The 18,364-nt window shown below is 36.0% G+C and overlaps 1 protein-coding gene across 1 annotated transcript; it reads right to left on the reverse strand.

Annotated features, from left to right (window-relative positions):
• Positions 1-1,701: 1,701 nt before the first annotated feature.
• LOC111904647 (uncharacterized) lies at positions 1,702-4,014 on the reverse strand. Its single transcript, XM_023900386.3, has 6 exons — positions 3,704-4,014; positions 2,994-3,074; positions 2,641-2,769; positions 2,462-2,524; positions 2,238-2,365; positions 1,702-2,148 (listed from the first exon to the last, which is right to left on the reverse strand). Exons 1-6 carry the CDS (start codon positions 3,785-3,787, stop codon positions 1,956-1,958), a joined length of 678 nt encoding a protein of 225 aa, XP_023756154.1. The 5' UTR covers positions 3,788-4,014; the 3' UTR covers positions 1,702-1,955.
• Between the last annotated feature and the right edge of the window lie 14,350 nt (positions 4,015-18,364).

Consider the following 18,364-nt stretch of genomic DNA (forward strand, 5'->3'; position numbering starts at 1 on the left):
AAGGAGACTCAATCTGCAAGAACAACACAAAATCTCGCAGTACCAGGATCTCAAAAAACTTAGAAGAAGAGTAAAAGAATGAAACCCTAAGTCTAATACAGAGTAACTCAAACCAGGTTAATCAACCAGAAAACTAACCTCGTGACAGCGATGACAACAGATCGTAGTAATAACCACCAGAAGATGCGTCAGGAACAAGAACGACGAACCTCAAGCTCTGATACCATGTTAAAAAACTACAATCACATTTTTCCCAACATCTTCATTTCTTATATCATTTAAGGACAAAGAAACAGAAGGTTTTCAAGAACATACATCAAAAAACCTCACTACAAATACCCTATTCTACTCTCGTAACAAAACACTCAAACCCTAATCTAGGATGATAATCTGAGATGAACAACTGAATATTGCACAATAGAACACAAAGAACAATTAGGAAAAAATATATCAGATCTACGACTCAACACTTCGATCCTTTCACAAAACCCTAATTGACAGAACTTGTACAAGAGAGAAAACGAGACAGAAGAACAGGATGAAGGTAGCTGAATCTGCCCTCTTTACACTCTCTCTCTTCTTTTATACCTGCTATTGTTAACCGGATATAACCCGACCCATATCTAGGTCCGCGCCTTTCTTTCTTTACCCTGCATATATCATATTTAACCAATACACATATACACAAAAAATAAATATAAGATTGTATACTTATTCATAATATTTTCAACAGAGGGAAAACTGACTTTTTGGAAAAGTCAGGGAAACGTGACTTTTTGGAACTTTTCCAAAAAGTTCTTTTACCCTTTGAAAAGATACCCCAAACACCCCCCAAATTTTGGTTCAAAAAGTAACAGAGCATGAAGAGATCCAAACTAGCGAAGGCATCAAAACTCAAAGATGGAGTCGATATGATCAGCAACTTGTCGGATGATATTCTTCACTTGATCCTTTCACGTCTTCCTACCACCGAAGAAGTTATTCGTACCAGCATTTTGTCTACAAGATGGAGGTATTTGCACACTTCATTTTCCTATTCCTCTCTGGACATAGATTTTTCCCGAACACTGAAATCCCCAACACGATTCGAAATGAACAAATTCAAAGAGTTTATGAATAGGGTTTTGGCAAACAAATCCCTCAATCTCGTTAGTTTCCGTTTATGTTGTTCAAATTACGACAATCTGAGGACATTAGGGCGGTGGATTGAAGCAGCGGTTACGAGAAACATCAAACTGCTTCACTTGATGGTTTGCCCCATTGTGATAAACCAGAAGAAGGTGGGGAAAGTGTTGCTGATGAAAAAAATCCATTAATGAAACCATTTTGCAGGTTATGTATATCGTTTATATACCCTTGGAAATGTAGATTCCTTGAAGAAAGTCGTGATTCATTTAGGCGTGAAAGATTATCACCATTTTGGCCGAGTTTTTGCTCATATTTGGATAAAGATAGAATGCTAATGTTGACTGAGCATCTGAAAAGGGTTGACTTTAATGGAGAAAAGGAGAAACTATCTGATGCTACAACTACAAGCTTAGCTTTTTTTTATCTAAGTGTAATTAAGTTGTACTTGCCTATTTTGTTCTAATGTGGATGCTTTTTGAATTTGGATTTTTGTATCATGGGGCTTCATTTTTAATTGCTACTAGAAAAATACTTGGAAACTAACGTACGTTTCTTAAATAAGTTTGAGAATCGTAACATAAACTTTTTGAAATGTTTCATCATGATTTGGGCTATGTATGACTGAATAAGAGAAAAGCTAGCTGATAGTTGATAAGCTAGCCCGAAAAATTTAAAATAACATAAAAAGAAAACATGTAAATGAATAATTCAATATTATTCATTTACATGTTTCATGAATTAAAGAGAACTCCAAATCTCATTCATGACTAACAAATAAAATGATTTTCTAACGTTTTTCAGCAACTTGGTCACCACCAAGTGAGAATTTACACAACTGCCCTTAGCTGTCCAGTCAGCAAAGCGTGCTTTCGGTGTTGTGATAGAACCGATCGAACCTTAACAGCCGCCAGCTGTGCTGCCAAGTCACCACCATCGGGTCCCACTTGTTCACGAACCGCATTGACTATTGTCTGCAAGATTTGCAACGGATCACCATGGCTGACTATCAAGATTGCACATCTGCAACATCAACATCAAGGGCATTTACGTCTTTTTGCATCAAGAACAAGTCATTTATATACGAAAGAAAGTACATTGCCATTATTTACCCTTGAAATTGAGACTCGATCTGTAGCAAGACATTTGTGAGTCTAGAAGCAACATCAGCAACACTTTCCCCACCTTCTTCTGGTTTCATAAATGGATCTTTTTCATCAAGATCCCATATTTCTGTATACTGTTTATATATATAAAAAAAATACTATTATTATTATTATTATTATTATTATTTATTAAAAAAAACTATGAAGATAGTAACATGTTTAAGACTTACTTTCTCATGAGATTGAAGTTCAAATGAAGGACCGAAGTAACGCTCTCGAAGATCTTCAAAAATCTGTACTTAGGTTCATAAAAGTTCAACACAATAATAATTTCAAGGGTAAAATAGTCAATTACACACATTTAGATAGTAATCAGTTGAAAATAATGATTGATTGTGCATCGCATTACCTTAGCTTGGGGTCCTTCTAAGGAAAGATTTAGAACCGAAGCAACCACTTTGGCTGTATGAGTTGTTCTTGAAAATGGAGAATAACAAATTCTTAAATTTTCTAATGGAATGTTATTTTCCTTGAGTTCCTGCATACATTTTATATCATATTTATGTGAAAGTAAGATTTAAATACTAGAGCTATTAAAATTCCTTCATGTTTGGTTTGCCATATTCACAGATACCCTTGAACTACACAGATAGATTCATGCTAATGTGAGGCTAGTTGTCAAATGACTTAAATGCCCTCCAACAATGCAAAATGTAAGGACCAGAATACCAATAAAGTTGTCATAAAAGGGAATTGTTAAACCTTTAGGAATAATTCTCCAGCCAATTGTGCTTGATTGATTCCTTCTGAAGCTAACTTGTATTCCTCAAGCTTTCCATTTTCCTGTTAACATGACCATGGAACTATTATTATTATTATTATTATTATTATTATTATTATTATTATTATTATTATTATTATACACCAAATCAAATTTCAAAATGTTTCCCACAAACATCATATGTGATCCACATTTTATTCATCTTCCATCCAGAAATTCTATTTCAAATCTATCATATATAGAAAAAAAAAAAAAAACAAAAATTGAAATGGAATATGGATTGGAATCAAATTTCTGAACTTTCCCATCTGAACTATGATACAGAATCTGAAACATTAATTCTTCAATAATTTGATATTGTATGCAATTCGGAATGTGTTTCACGTTTAATTACCAAAATTCGTCCAAAATTTACCTTTACTAATCAGATGAACCAATCTTTACCTCCAAGATCAAAGAATTTTAGGTTTCACGGGGAAAAAATGTTTTAAGAAGCAAAAACATCAGAAAAGACTATGAAATCTGAAAGCTGCCCGTTTAAATTATGTAGAACAAAGTGACGCAAATGCCTGGGTTCGATTTCAGAATCAAATCTAATACAGATTGAAAAAGATCATCACATGAAACTGATGAAAGCAATTTGTGGAGAACGTAAAACCAATTAGGCAAGGGGAAATTGAGAGAAACTAACCATTGATGACACGATCAAACCTTTTTCATTAGGAATGCTTTTCCCGTGTCTCAGTACCCAGTATCTGTTTCTCATAAACCCCATTTTTATACACACTATCACTCACCAACTGATTCGCAAATGTGGGGAAGTAAGATTATGCTTAGCAGGTGTAAGCAATCCCCGATAAGCAACTAATCCAGTTTGAGAAAGGAAAGCAGACGACACAAAGCTTTTGGCGAACGATGTCGTTTCTTTTTCTTTGTTTTTTTAAGATAGCGTTTGGCAGATGGACCGAATGAATCAGAACAATTGAATTGGAGTGAACATACCAATAGAGAGGAGAACAATTTAATTGTAAAGCGTAGGACCGGAACAAAACCGAACAAAATGTAAAAAATGACCATATTGTCCTTCTATTTAAATAAAAGTAAAAAACTTCATTTATCAAAAATAACTTTAATGTTAACAAATTCATATAAAGAAATTCTTTAATTTTTTTATATTAAAACCAAATAATTGAATCAATTTATTTACATTTCAACTCTTTTTACTGAATGTGCTTATTAGCTCATGTGCAAAGTATATGTATTTTTAATCGGGACATTGCTCAAATATTGAGTTTCGATTACAAGCAATATATAAATGAATTACTATATGGTGAAAAAATAAGGGGAAATGACACAAATGTCCTACGAACTTTCTAGGGTTTACCCGTTGAGTCCTTAAATTATTTTATTGACTTTATTGAGGGAAGGAACTTGTGGGAGACTTGTCGTTTTAGCCCTCCTAACTTATTTTCACCGGTTTTCGTTTACACGTAGACTAGAAATGCCACGACACCCACTTTAGTCCACTCAGCCATAACCTGGAGTGTATGTGGCACATGCGAACAGTTCCAACCACCAAATTAAAACGACGATGCTTCATTCCAATCGTAGGCTCTAGGATTTGACTTTTCGTTTCCATTGTCGTATTTAATCGACCATTTCGTGCCCTAAAACTGTTAGATTCGTGTCTAAGTCTATAACTATAATTGATATGTACTTGACCTGAGAGTAGCGTGGTCCATTTGGGTTGCATATCATTAGGACAATTTGATAGGATGGACTTTCGAGAAAAAAGTTATTTATGATTTGTTAATATATTATAAGTTCTAATATATTAATATGAAATCATATTATGTAATTAGTATTGATCAAGAATTAGTTTGGAATTAATTTTGTGATCAAAAGAGACTAATTAAATAAATGAGGATTGATTTGGTAAATCATTCATTCTTATATAGTGGGCTTGTGATCTATAGTTCTTAATGTTGGGCTAAACCATGTTGGGCTACACCCATGTGGTGAACCATGGATACTCCATGGAGGTTAAAACCCATGGAGCCTAAGGAATGTGGAAAGTCATGCACATTAGGGTTTGCATGGTGTAACCCTAATTAAGCCACACTATATAAGAAGCCTCTTAGCCTCCAAAATTGTGCACTAGTTCTTGAAAGATCATTGAGCTGATTTTGGTGTGAGGATATTCTCTCAAAAGTCATCCTTTGTCCAAAGGTGTGTTGTGATTCCATTTGAGACATTCATACTATTGGTGCTACGTTCTTAAAGGTCCACGGTTTCTAACTACAACAAAAGGTATGTCATCTAACTAGAATTTTATACTAAAGATATTCCATTGTATGCTAGTTAGGATGATGCTTTGGGAAAACAAAGTTTGCATGTATATTAGAGAAAACATAGATCCAGAGCATCTAGGGTTGCATGTACACCATAGAAGTGTTAGAATGCTCAAAACCCTTCAGTGGTATCAGAGCCCAGGGTTGTTTTCCAATATACTTGATGCTACTTGCTTTCAAAAGTTGAAAAATCGATTTTCTGCTTTCTGGACAATGGACTCGCCAAGTCCACTAGGGAACTCGTCGAGTCCCCTCACAAAACTGACCAACTCGTCGAGTCAGTTCATGCACTCGACGAGTTGGTGCTCCAGAATGCAAATTTTCGAGTTCTAAGGCTGGAATTGGACTAGGATCATTACCCTAAACTGGTTTTGAACTTATATGGTTAGACTAATTACATGAAATTTGTTTGATATGAATTGTCTTGTTCTTATGAGTATAATTTAGATCATAGACAAATTGTTTGATTTTGTAAGTTACAATAGTTGATCTAAATGTTTTTTTGATGAATTCCATAACTTGTCCTCAATTTATGGAAAGTGAAGAGTCTCATTTTTAAATGTCATCTTAAATGGTTTTATGTCATCCATAACTTGTCCTCAAGTTATGGAACTTGAAGAGTCTTTTACATAAATATTTTATGAACTCCATAACTTGTCCTCAAGTTATGGAATGTCAAGAGTCTTTTCATAAAACCTATATTAAACTCCTAAGTTATGGATACCAAAAGTTTTTGAATAGTTCAAAACTTGTTCTCAAGTTTTGGAATTTGTAAATGCAAAGTCCCACTTTGAAACATTTAATTCCAAACCCTAGAATTTTAAAAGTTTAAAATTGAACCCTTATACTATTATAATATTATAGGTTTAGTATATATATATATATATATATATATATATATATATATATATATGTGTGTGTGTGTGTGTGTGTGTGTTTGTGTGTGTGTATAAGAGTAAAGTCAGTCTTACCGTTAGTAGGCCTCGTTCACGAAGTCGGTCTATAAGGGGGTATAAGGTTTACTACCTATAAAATGGTAGTTTAATGGGTGTCCACTCTCACCCACCACTTCCTTGACTGGTGGACGGTCGTTAGCCTAACGGGTTTGACAAGACATTCAAATTCTCATTAAAAGTATAATGAAATACTAAGTAACTAAACACTTATAAATTCTCAATCTTAGTTACTTTGGAAAATATGAATTTGGTGCTAACCCATGAAATTGCACTTTGCACATTGTTAAGTCGTTTTTGGAGTGTGTGTGGTTAATTGACACACTAATCTGAGACTGACAGTGCGTGGCAAAGGGTAGCTTGATGTTAATCATAGATCAATGGAGCATGTGTGGTTAACCGGCACATTGATTAGGTGGTTGTAACATTGAGTGTACCAAGCTAATTTGCATGGTTATTCATACCTTGTTTGTGATCCTTGGCATCTCAGTCACAAACTTGAAGGGCACAATCGAGATTTAAACATGTCATTGAATTGTTCAATGAATCTCAAAGGATTTAGGAGTTTCAATCCATTTAAAACCTAATGATAAATTTCGTTTTCATGGTGGGAATTGGTAAATCGTCATTTACTTACCTTCAAATATTTTGCATTCAAATTACGACATCCCTCTTCTGAATTGTAAAATATTGTGTTGGGTCCTAGCCTTAATATTTCATTTGGGTGTTATACTAAGGAATTAAATCAACTAACTTGAATTTCTCCCATTGTAGATGTCTTGTTCAGACAACTATGGTCTTCCCAAATCTTTTGGAACAAGATTCCCTCTTGAAGATGATGTTCCACGATTGGATCGTAGAAGTGGAAATCTACTTCACTTCCTCCACCTCCTCCAATTATTCTCCCTGACCCACAAGCTCGAAGACTTGAAAAGTTCAAGGTCACTCAAGCCCTACTTGTAAAGAAACATCAAGATGGAAGGCCTGTGTGTACTCACGTCTTAGAGATGAAGTCGCATATTGACAGGCTGAGAGCATTGGGCGTCTATGTCTCGAGGAAGTTGGTTGTTGACTGGGTTCTTCAATCACTTCCTGTGTCATGTAGTGAGTTCATTAAGGACTACTATGTGACAGACCATGACATGACACTTATTGATCTTACTTATTTGCTTGTTGTTGCTGAATCAACAATGATTTGGCGCACTGGAAAAGCAAATTTGATTGTAAGATCTACTTCTCAAACTTCCATGGGCATTGACAATGGAGACATTGGAAGTATAGAAAAGAGTTCTCTTCCCAATGGAAAGGGATCGGCCATGGTCAACCCGGTTGACCAAAAGGTAAAGAGAAAGGCTAAGTCTGAGATAGTCCTGTGTACCATTCCCAAAGAGTCTATATGTTTCTATTGCCAAGAGAAGGGACATTGGTTGTGAAGCTGCCCTGACTACCTGAAAGATCTTAGAGAAGGTAGAATCAAAAAGTTTGACTCTGCTCCAGGTAAGTCCACTATCTAACTCTGTTATGTTCCTAATTGTTGATTCTTAATACATGATGTGACAAGGTTTCATTTTAATTTTTTGTAGGATCATGCAAAAGGAAAGAAGCTTAAAGGAAGAGTATTCTGAAACTGGTCGCGAAGATGGATTTCAATCGCATGGTTCGATGATCGGATTTTTGAGCTGCTGCTTAAGAGTTATGATAGATTGCTTAAAAATTTGTAATAACATAGTTTTCATTTGTAGTTGCATTGTAAGGAAAGTTTTTTCCGCATTTTATAAATAAATAAAATTTTGTTTTATTTTTATATCTCCTTACAATGGCATTTGTGAAAAATTGATGTTTGTATGTTTCTATGTTAGCAATATAAATTTGATTCTTTCATTTGTGGTAGTGACGAGAATTTGCCAAATAGAGAAAGATTCTCATCACCCAAGTTTCAGTTGGATAGAAACTTGGAATCATGCAGCTTGGAGTGTGTGATGAATGAGAACCTTTGTCTTTGGGACATTAAGACTAATTCCTTGTTCACATGTATATGTGAGTCAAGTGAAGGACTAGGGGATCGGGTACACTGGGTGTGCGTTGGTCAGGTCCACCACAAAGAACGATAAGACTATCCGTCATGATTTACTAAAGTTTAGTAAATATGGTTATGCTTACAAGTTTAAGTATAATTCTGAATCATTTGGAAAGTTTCAATGTATGACAAAATGAATGAGACAAATCAAATTAGGAAAGATGGGAGAGTACTTGAGTATAGTGATCATCTTAATGACTATGAAAACCATATCACAATTGATCCTCTAAGGACATCTTAGTGTATTTGTATGGCTAAGAAGAGGAATTATAAATTGTTGAAATGGTTAAATCTAAAAGATGAGTCATACTTCGTTCTAAAAACAAGTCTTGGAGTCACACTCCATGCTTGTGCCTTGAGTGACACTAAATTAAGAAGGTTTATAACACTCATCAAATGTAGAGTAAAATGTTTCTTACTCTTGTACATTTGAAATTGGTAAGTTGTGATGTTTTGGATAAAACAAAGACCAACTAAAACCAATTGTGTGAAGTATTTGTCTTGATAAGAATCCGCACTGACTCTTCAATATTTGTTTGTCAAGTGATGTCTCTTGACAAAGTGAATCTTATATGTCAAGAGGTCAGTGGGAGTCATGAAGATCTTGAAAAGTTTCAAAACTAATCAAGAGTAAACCTATCATTAATCACTAGCACACGACTTGAGGTTTGTAACCTATCGTGTTTACATATTCTTGTTTCGGTGCCCATTCTAGTTAAAGTTGACTATGTATGTGAGTTCTATGAGTTCTCAGTTGTTTGCATAACAACTTGGAAGCAATGGCAGACCCTTGTGCTGCCAGGTGGCAAGAAATTAAGATTGAACAAGTTCAGTCCATATGAGTTTGGATTTGTCACTAACCTTGTCTTGTGATTATGGTTTGAAAAATTCACATGGATAAGAACACATACACCATAAAATCTAAGTGTCATAAGGTTTCTCTCCAATTCATGAAAATGATTGTGAGGAAACAATTTCACTAAGTAGATTTTAAGGAGATAGCAATTGTGTTATTTGCGTTCTCAGATTCGGTTATGACTATGACATCCCTCTTCATAGTTCGAATTGTGAGAAATGGCCAAAGGTCTAAACATTCCAGACTTATTTATGTAAGTTCTAAAATTGTTTAGACTCACATGTGAGCTATCTAAGGAAATGTGTATGAGTTTGAGAAGCCTAGATAAAGTCTTATCGAAGCATCTCGTATCAGAAATCTGAACTTTGGTAAGAAGGTCAATAAGTATTTATTTCTAGAAGTCCAACTGATTTCTGAATACATGTCAACGCTAGTGGGAGCATAAGTGTTATGCTAGCAAGATAATGATTATTATGCTAGTAGGAACATAATCATTATAATTGTTGCAAGTTACCAATGTTAATTATAGAAAATAAAACTTTCAATTTGCAAAGATGCAGGGTTTGAAAGTTATTTTGCTATAATTAAGGGAGAGGAATTCATACTTCATTTCAAATCTAAAAATTGAGATTTTTAATCAAATTTAGTCGAATATATATATATATATATATATATATATATATATATATATATATATATATATATATATATAATGTTATGTTGGAATGGTTCAACATAAGGAAATTTTATATATGGAAATGTTAATTACGTTCTCAAAATTTGATTATGACTACGACATCCCTCTTCATAATCAAAATTTTGAGAACATGACAAACAAATATACTATAGCAAAAGACTGATCAAGTATCATGTCTTTATGTTAGACATTATGAATCGTGTCCCATATGCTTCGGGTATAGGATCGATTGCATATGGTATATAATATTCTCGTGTTCTAATTTTCCAAATGCCTAGGGCATTAAGAGGGAAAAAGGAGTAGAACCGGATATAACTAAAGTGGTTAAACAACTGTTAAGGAAAATCTAAGTTTCACCAATGATTGATTGCTTAAGGACAACTGGAAGTATAGGAAAAGATGGACCATATTGACATTATTATGAATAAACAGAAGTCTATTAATAATGAGTTGTCGTATGGAAAATATGGAATATTTCCATATTGGGAGTTGAAGAATAGATGATAGAGTTAGAAACTTTTATGCAAGAAGGATGTTCAAAGGAATGTACTTTGAATTTGAGACTTCATTTCCATGGAATTGTCTTGTAACAATCTCCAAAGGAATATTTTGTAATATCGTTGGTCAAGTCTCTGTGACGTTTGGTGCCTAGACATTACAAAATAATTATTGCATGATAGTTTAGAATCTAACACTTTCTAGCATTGACAAGAATTTGGAATTCTTACACTTGCAATAAGGATTTGGAATTGTGAAGTAAGAATCATCGAAATGTTGTCAATTGATCTATTTCACAAAGTAAGGACCATAGACAAACATAGTGTGCATGCTTGGAGCATGGGACAACTATTGTTTTAATTCAAGTATTAAGTTGATAAATCGAAATATTATACAATGAATAATGAGTAATCAGTATGGCACTCAAAAGTTTTGGGGCCATATAGGATTAGTATTATTCTTGTCTTTCACTTTGCATGTTTTGACTTCCCGAATAACTAGGTTATTCAAACCATCCACAGTCGATCATACTTTGGAAGTAGGTATTGAGTCAAGACTGTCATGAATGGGTCTGTAGAGGTGTTTTAGTCATAGCACAAGTTGGCTACAATGTTCATGAGTACTCCTGGAATAAGATTCGAGTATTGGATTCAACCCACGCTCATCTGAATCACTTCATGAATTTTATCACGAGTGATTGTGAGACGATAATATCTTATATTCTTGAAACGGAGAAATGTGAGTTGTAGTTGCGAGTCGGTTGCACATTGACATATGTAAATGCACCAGTAACTTGGTGTTATATAACATATTGTTGTGTGTAATTTGATGAGTAAGTACAAGAGAGCATTTGGGTCAAAGTTTATCCGTTCCTTTTACTCCTTGTGGATAAAAGTGATATCTGTGGGGCCCCTCGATGATTTAGTGATGACACCCCTAAGTGCTTGGCCAAGCCTGGACTGATTTGATTTATTCAATTAGGTGGTCATCATAAATCCGAAATTGGGAAACAACATATGGACAGAGAGAATGATTATAATCCATGTCCCAGTCTATATGATATCTAGAATGGAGGAATATATGATCCCTTATCTAATGGACGCATCATTGACTAGGTCAGAGTTTGACAACGACTTTTAAGAGCTACGATTGCTAATCGGGTTGTGGAGTCGTACTTGCAATAATAGTTATTAGACTTATCCAAGTGGGAGACTATTGGATTAATGTTTAAGTCCATAACTAATTGGTATGTACTTGACCCGAGAGTAGCATGGTCCATTTGGGTTGCATATCAATAGGACAATTTGATAGGATGAACTTTTAAGAAGAGGATATTTATGATTTGTTAATATATTATAAGTTCCAATATATTAATATTAAATCATATTATTTAATTAGTATTGATCAAGAATTAGTTTGGAATTAATTTTGTGATCAAAAGAGACTAAATAAATAAATGTGGATTGATTTGGTAAATCATTCATTCTTATAAAGTGGGCTTGTGATCCATAGTTCTTTATGTTGGGCTAAACCCATGTGGTGAACCATGGATACTCCATGGAGGTTAAAACCCATAGAGCCTAACGAATGTGGAAAGTCATGCACATTAGGTTTTGCATGGTGTAACCCTAAGCAAGCCACACTATATAAGAAGCCCCTTAGCCTCCAAAATTATGCACTAGTTCTTGAAAGACCATTGAGCCGATTTTGGTGTGAGGATATTCTCTCAAAAGTCATCCTTTGTCCAAAGGTGTGTTGTGATTCCATTTGAGGCATTCATACTATTGGTGCTAAGTTCTTAAAGGTCCAAGGTTTCCAACTACAACAAAAGGTATGCCATCTAACTAGAATTTTGTAGTAAAGATACTCCATCGTATGCTAGTTAGGATGAAGTTTTGGGAAAACAAAGTTTGCATGTATATTAGAGAAAATATAGATCCAAAGCATCGAGGGTTGCATGTACACCATAGGAGTGTTAGAATGCTCAAAACCCTTCAAAAACATCACTTCGTCGAAACATTAATACTCTTACTTGAAAAAAAAGTTCCTACCCGAATCTCCTGCAACTTTTCTTCAACATGTCGCCATTACTGTCTCCCACCAACAGTCGATCAAGCAACAAACATGGTCACTATGGTGGAAGTAGTTCAATTGGTGTCTGAGAGGAAGATCTTGCCATTAGCTTGCTTCAAACTCAACTGGAAATGACACTCATCCAGGATGAGATTTCTATATACATGGTTCAGTTTCAGGAGAGCGTGGAAAGACAGTTGGATGCTCTAAACATGGTGGTGGACGACATTATAGGGCTATACAAATCGACTTGCTTAACACGGTGGGTGATCTGAGAAATCATTTCTACTCTCTTCAGGCATGTTATTTCAATCTCCTGATGAAGAAGCATGATGTGAAGAAGCGTAACTGGTTGGTGGGTTTTCTGACTGTGGTTACTTTGGGGATTGCAACCTATAAGTACCTCAACTAATGGAAGGTTGAACGATTTCATTCATGGTTTTGTAATTTTGTTGATGTAAAATACCCCTATTCTTAGTTGTTTTTTCGGTAGATGTTTTAAGGGGTATGTTAGTGTTTTTTTGGGTGCGGGGGGGGGGGGGGGGATGACTTTACTGGTTATAGATATTATCCTTTTATTTTGTATGTTTGTAGTCTTTTGTAACCACCTGGATGGAACGGTAAAAGAAACAAAACCAGAAGTAATGAAATCTTAATGTTTATTCTTAACTACTAGTGTTTTTATGTTGTTTCTGCATAACAAAAGACCTATGTATTATGCAGTTGGAACTTGGGACCACATGCCAAAAATAGTGGGACAAATACTATCTTATTTATATGGGACAAAATAGAACATGCACCCACATGGATGTACTTAAAGGGTACAAAACAAGTCCTTATATTACCATTTCTTTTGTTTAGTGGGGTCTATTTGTGTTTGGAAGATGCAACAGTACATGTACAAAAATAGCAATGTACCATGTTTTAAACACCAAATAAAAGTTGTCCAGATTTTTTTAATTATCACAAGGGCATTTACCTCTTAAATACCAAAGCCGCCCCTTATACCAAACATACATATTACATTACCAAAATTTCCCATAGTTCGTACATTAAATACCAAAACCGTCCCTTACCCTTATACCAAAAATATCCCTTACTTATATATATCCTAAATGAACCAAATGACTGTTGCACCCTCATATACCAAAATTGCCCCTAGGTTCTACACCAATCACAGACACGTTAACATTACAAAACCAAAAATTCGAATAACAAACATGATTCTCAAATGTCTCATACAAGATTCAAGAATGTCAAACACCATAAATACCCCACTTAAATGTTAAAACAAACACTGATATGTTAACATTACACACATACACAATTAAAACAATAATTACTCCAATTCCATTGCACTTACAGCAATGCTACCTTCACCTTCAACTACCTTAGCAAGCTTCATTTCCAAAATTCTCTCTGATTTTTTCTCTGCTTTAGTTTTCCTACACTAGCCACCTTCCTAATAGCTTCATTCACACTGACTACTTGTTTAGGTGCATTAGCATGCACATTTTGTTGTTCACCTACATCGGCTATAACTGCATCTTACCCACCATTTTGAAAATTCATCGATTCTTGTGTTTGGCTTACTCTTTGTTTGTTTGTGACACTGACTTTAGGTATTCGTTCCACATGACTACAAGTTCTTTGTTGTGACATGTCTGCTTGCATACACCATAAGTAATCTTTTTTCCTGCCTTTGAAACTCTGTGTTTTCCAGACCTTTCTGAAGCATCCATTCTTCTCTTGATGGTTGGCATGCTTGGCATTTTTCTTTTCACTGGAGGTAGTGGGGGTATGTACTAAAGGCCACATCTCGCTTCTATTCATCCTATGTAAGGGTTGTTTGTAAATATTATGGAAGAATGCTCCCAAATACATTGAATCAACATATGGCTTATCTAATGTCTAATTTGATGAGTTGTGAGCACTATAACATCCCTATGGTGCACATACAACCCTAATGCTTTGGATTTAAGTTTTCTCTAGTTATACATGCAACTTTAGTTTTTCAAAGCATGAAGCCTATCTAACATACAACTTGATATATGAATAGTGTAAATACCTGCATGGGTGGGTTTTATCTTCCCATCCTTGATATGTTGTAAGTATTTGGGGCAGCTTTCCTTCTAGTGCCCTTTGTCATGACAGTGGAAACACTCTGCTTCCTTTTGGTTGGTAGAGGGAGTAGTAGAACCACCTTTGGTTCCACTAGAAAAGGATCCATCATGGGAATTTCCCTAGCGGCTCTTAGTAGGAGTGGACACCCATTTGTATAAACATTAAACAAGCAAGCAGTCCACAAACCTTTGCATCTTTTATACAACCCATGAAAGGAAATAATGTTTCTCGCCATATCGGACGAATAGCAACAATTATTCAAATCTAATTCTAACCCACTACTAAGCAGTAAAGAATAAACTCCAATCTTGGTGACATGCGACACTTTCCTATTCCCCATGATTAAGTTTATCTTCCCGTGCTCCACATCCCTACTTCTTTTTAGTCCCTACAAATAAGAACAAATGTGAAAACCACAACCTGTATCAAGGACCCAAGAATTAGCATGTGATGAGTCATTAGACAGAATAGTGTAAATACCTGCATGGGTGGGTTTTATCTTCCCATCCTTGATATGTTGCAAGTATTTAGGGCAGCTTCACTTCCAGTGCCCTTTGTCATGACAGTGGAAACACTCTTCTTCCTTTTGGTTGGTAGAGGGAGTAGTAGAACCGCCTTTGGCTCCACTAGAAAAGGATCCATCATGGGAATTTCCCTTGCGGCTCTTAGCAGGAGTGGACACCTATTTGTATAAACATTAAACAAGCAAGCAGTCCACAAACCTTTGCATCTTTTAACATTTGATAATGAAAGGAAGGCCTTTCAAGAGCTTAAGCAAGCAGTCCATAAAAACTAGTTAGAAGATTACTTCTTGTTGTAGCTTGTTGAATTTGGCTTTTCAAGAGCTTAGCACCACACGTGTGATGCCTCTAACAAGTCACAAACACCACCAACAATTGGAGAACAATGAGAGAGAGCTTCCAGGCACCTAAAATTGGCTATACTCTTGCTAGAATACTTGTGTGTCCGATTTTGGCCAAGGGGTTACATATATATAGTGTAGAATTCCAAGAGTCATATGTAACCCTAATTTTTACACTTAAGCTTATGATCCAATAACCCATATGGACTAACTCTTCATGGACTCTCACATAAACTTAGTCCATCATAGATCAATATCCCAAACCATATGTATCACTAATTTACATAATTATTCCCCGTTAATTTAATTAGTCTCTTTTGATCACTAAATTAATTCCAAATTAATTCTTGATCAATACTAATTAAATAATATGATTTCTCCATTAATATATTATACTTATAATATATTAATAAATCACAAATAACCTCTTTCTCAAATATCTATTCTATCAGATTGTTCTGGTGAAGGCAATCCAAAAGGACCATGCTACTATCAGGTTAAGTACATACCTATTATAGTTATGAGCTTAGACACCTAATCCAACAGTCTCCCACTTGGATAAGTCTAATAACTATAACTGTAAGTAAAACCGATTAGCAATCGTAGCTCTCAAAATCTGCTGTCGAACTCTGACGCGTCCTTTAGATAAGGGATCATATAGTCCTCTGTTCTTCAAGATATCATGCGGACAAATACATGGAACATAGTCATACTTATTGTGCAGCCCATATTATAATTAAGCTAGATGATGCTTGACTCAAATAAATCAAAGTGTAGTTTTTATGACCTATTAGGGCTAAATTAGGTAAATTATGCCCCAAAATGGTTCATGTAATTAATTCATTTCATTTTAGGCCCAATTATGGCCCAAAATATTGAAATACATGGAAGTGGGTCCAACTAGAGACCATTTAAGAGTTCTAAGCCCAAGATGGTCAAATTGGAAGCTTATTGGTCCATTGGGCCCAATAAGAAATTCCTAGTCAAAAATGGACTTAAACAAGAACTCCTAGGGTTTCCAATTGCTTATTGACTACTTGAAATGCTTGCATGGGGTGTTTGTTTGAAATTTTATTGTCATAGAGTATGCATCATACATGCTCTTGTGTCTTTGATTCATAATTTGGCTTAATTGTTGTAGTTACAAGGCACAAAATTTCTAGTCGTGACATCATCCCCCCATTAGAGGGAATTTCGTCCCGAAATTCTTTTGAAAGCTAGATTTGAGAATGCTAAAATAGGTGAGGGTACTTTTGCTTCATTTGGTCTTCGCGTTCCCACGTGAATTCTGGCCCACGCTTCGCGTTCCACCGTACTTTCACGATCGGGATGCGACTTTGCTTAGTACGCTTCACCTCCCTGTCCATGATTTCGACTGGTTCTTCGACGAACATGAGATTCTCGTTGATTTCAATTTCGTCAAGGGGAATGACGAGAGTTTCATCTGATAGGCACTTCTTTAGGTTGGAAACATGGAACACGGGGTGTACACTGCTTAGCTCAGCGGGTAGTTGCAGTTTGTACGCCACTGGACCTATTCGGGCAACGATCTCGAAAGGTCCAATGTATCGTGGGTTCAGTTTTCCTCATTTTCCAAAACGAATGACCCCCTTCCAAGGTGAAACTTTTAACAGCACTCGATCCTCGACCTGAAACTCTAAGGGCTTTCGCCGTTTATCGGCGTAGCTCTTTTTTCGGTCGCGCGATGCTTGTAGTCGAGCTCTGATTTGAACTATCTTTTCCGTGGTTTCACGAATGATCTCCGGTCCCGTTAGTGACTCGACCGATGCCAGTTTCTTTGCTAGCTGGGTGTCGCCCACCTCAGCCCAACACAACGGTGATCTACACTTACGTCCATATAGTGCTTCGAAAGGAGCGACTTTGATGCTCGAATGATAACTGTTGTTATAGGAGAATTCGACTAAGGGTAAGTGGGTATCCCAAGACTTCCCAAAGTCTATCACACATGTGCGAAGCATGTCTTTGAGCGTCTGGATGGTTCGTTCGCTTTGACCGTCCGTTTGTGGGTGATAAGCGGTGCTCATGTCGAGATGGGTTCCAAGTGCTTTCTGAAGTGATTGCCAAAAATGTGAAGTGAATCTACTGTCTCTATCCGAGATAATAGACACTGGTACTCCATGAAGTCTCACGATTTCTCGAATGTATAATCGTGTCAGTCTCTCCATCTTGTAGGATTCTTTTATTGGCAGGAAATGAGCGGATTTTGTCAGTCGGTCAACTATTACCCATATGGTGTCTAATCCATCTGACGTCTTGGGTAGCTTGGTCACAAAATCCATAGAAATCCCTTCCCATTTCCACTCGAGGATCACCGGTTGCTGTAATAACCCCGAGGGCTTCTGGTACTCCACCTTTACTTTGGCACAAGTAAGGCATTTGCTGACATAGGTGGCAATTTCTGCCTTCATGTTAGGCCACCAATAATGTTGTTTAATATCCAAGTACATCTTGTCCGAACCGGGATGGATGGAGTATCGCGTATTGTGAGCTTCATTCATGACTACCTCTCTAAACCCTTCGAGTTTAGGGACCCAAATACGGTTCATGAAATAGTATACTCCGTTCTCTTTTTCCTCTAGATTATTCTCCATTCCGTGTAATACTTCGTTTGCTCTGTTTTCCGTCTTCATGGCATCTGACTGGGCTACCCCAATCTGAGTGGTTAGGTGAGATTGGATGGTTATTGAGAGAGTTTTCGCACGACGATTGGAGTACTCCTTCTGGATCAATGCATCAGCTACCACGTTGGCCTTGCCCGGGTGGTACTTGATTTCACACTCATAATCGTTTAATAATTCAACCCATCTTCGTTGCCTCATATTCAGCTCTTTCTGGTTCAA

Source organism: Lactuca sativa, chromosome 8 (assembly GCF_002870075.4).
Source record: "Lactuca sativa cultivar Salinas chromosome 8, Lsat_Salinas_v11, whole genome shotgun sequence".
In the NCBI taxonomy this organism is placed as follows: domain Eukaryota; kingdom Viridiplantae; phylum Streptophyta; class Magnoliopsida; order Asterales; family Asteraceae; genus Lactuca; species Lactuca sativa.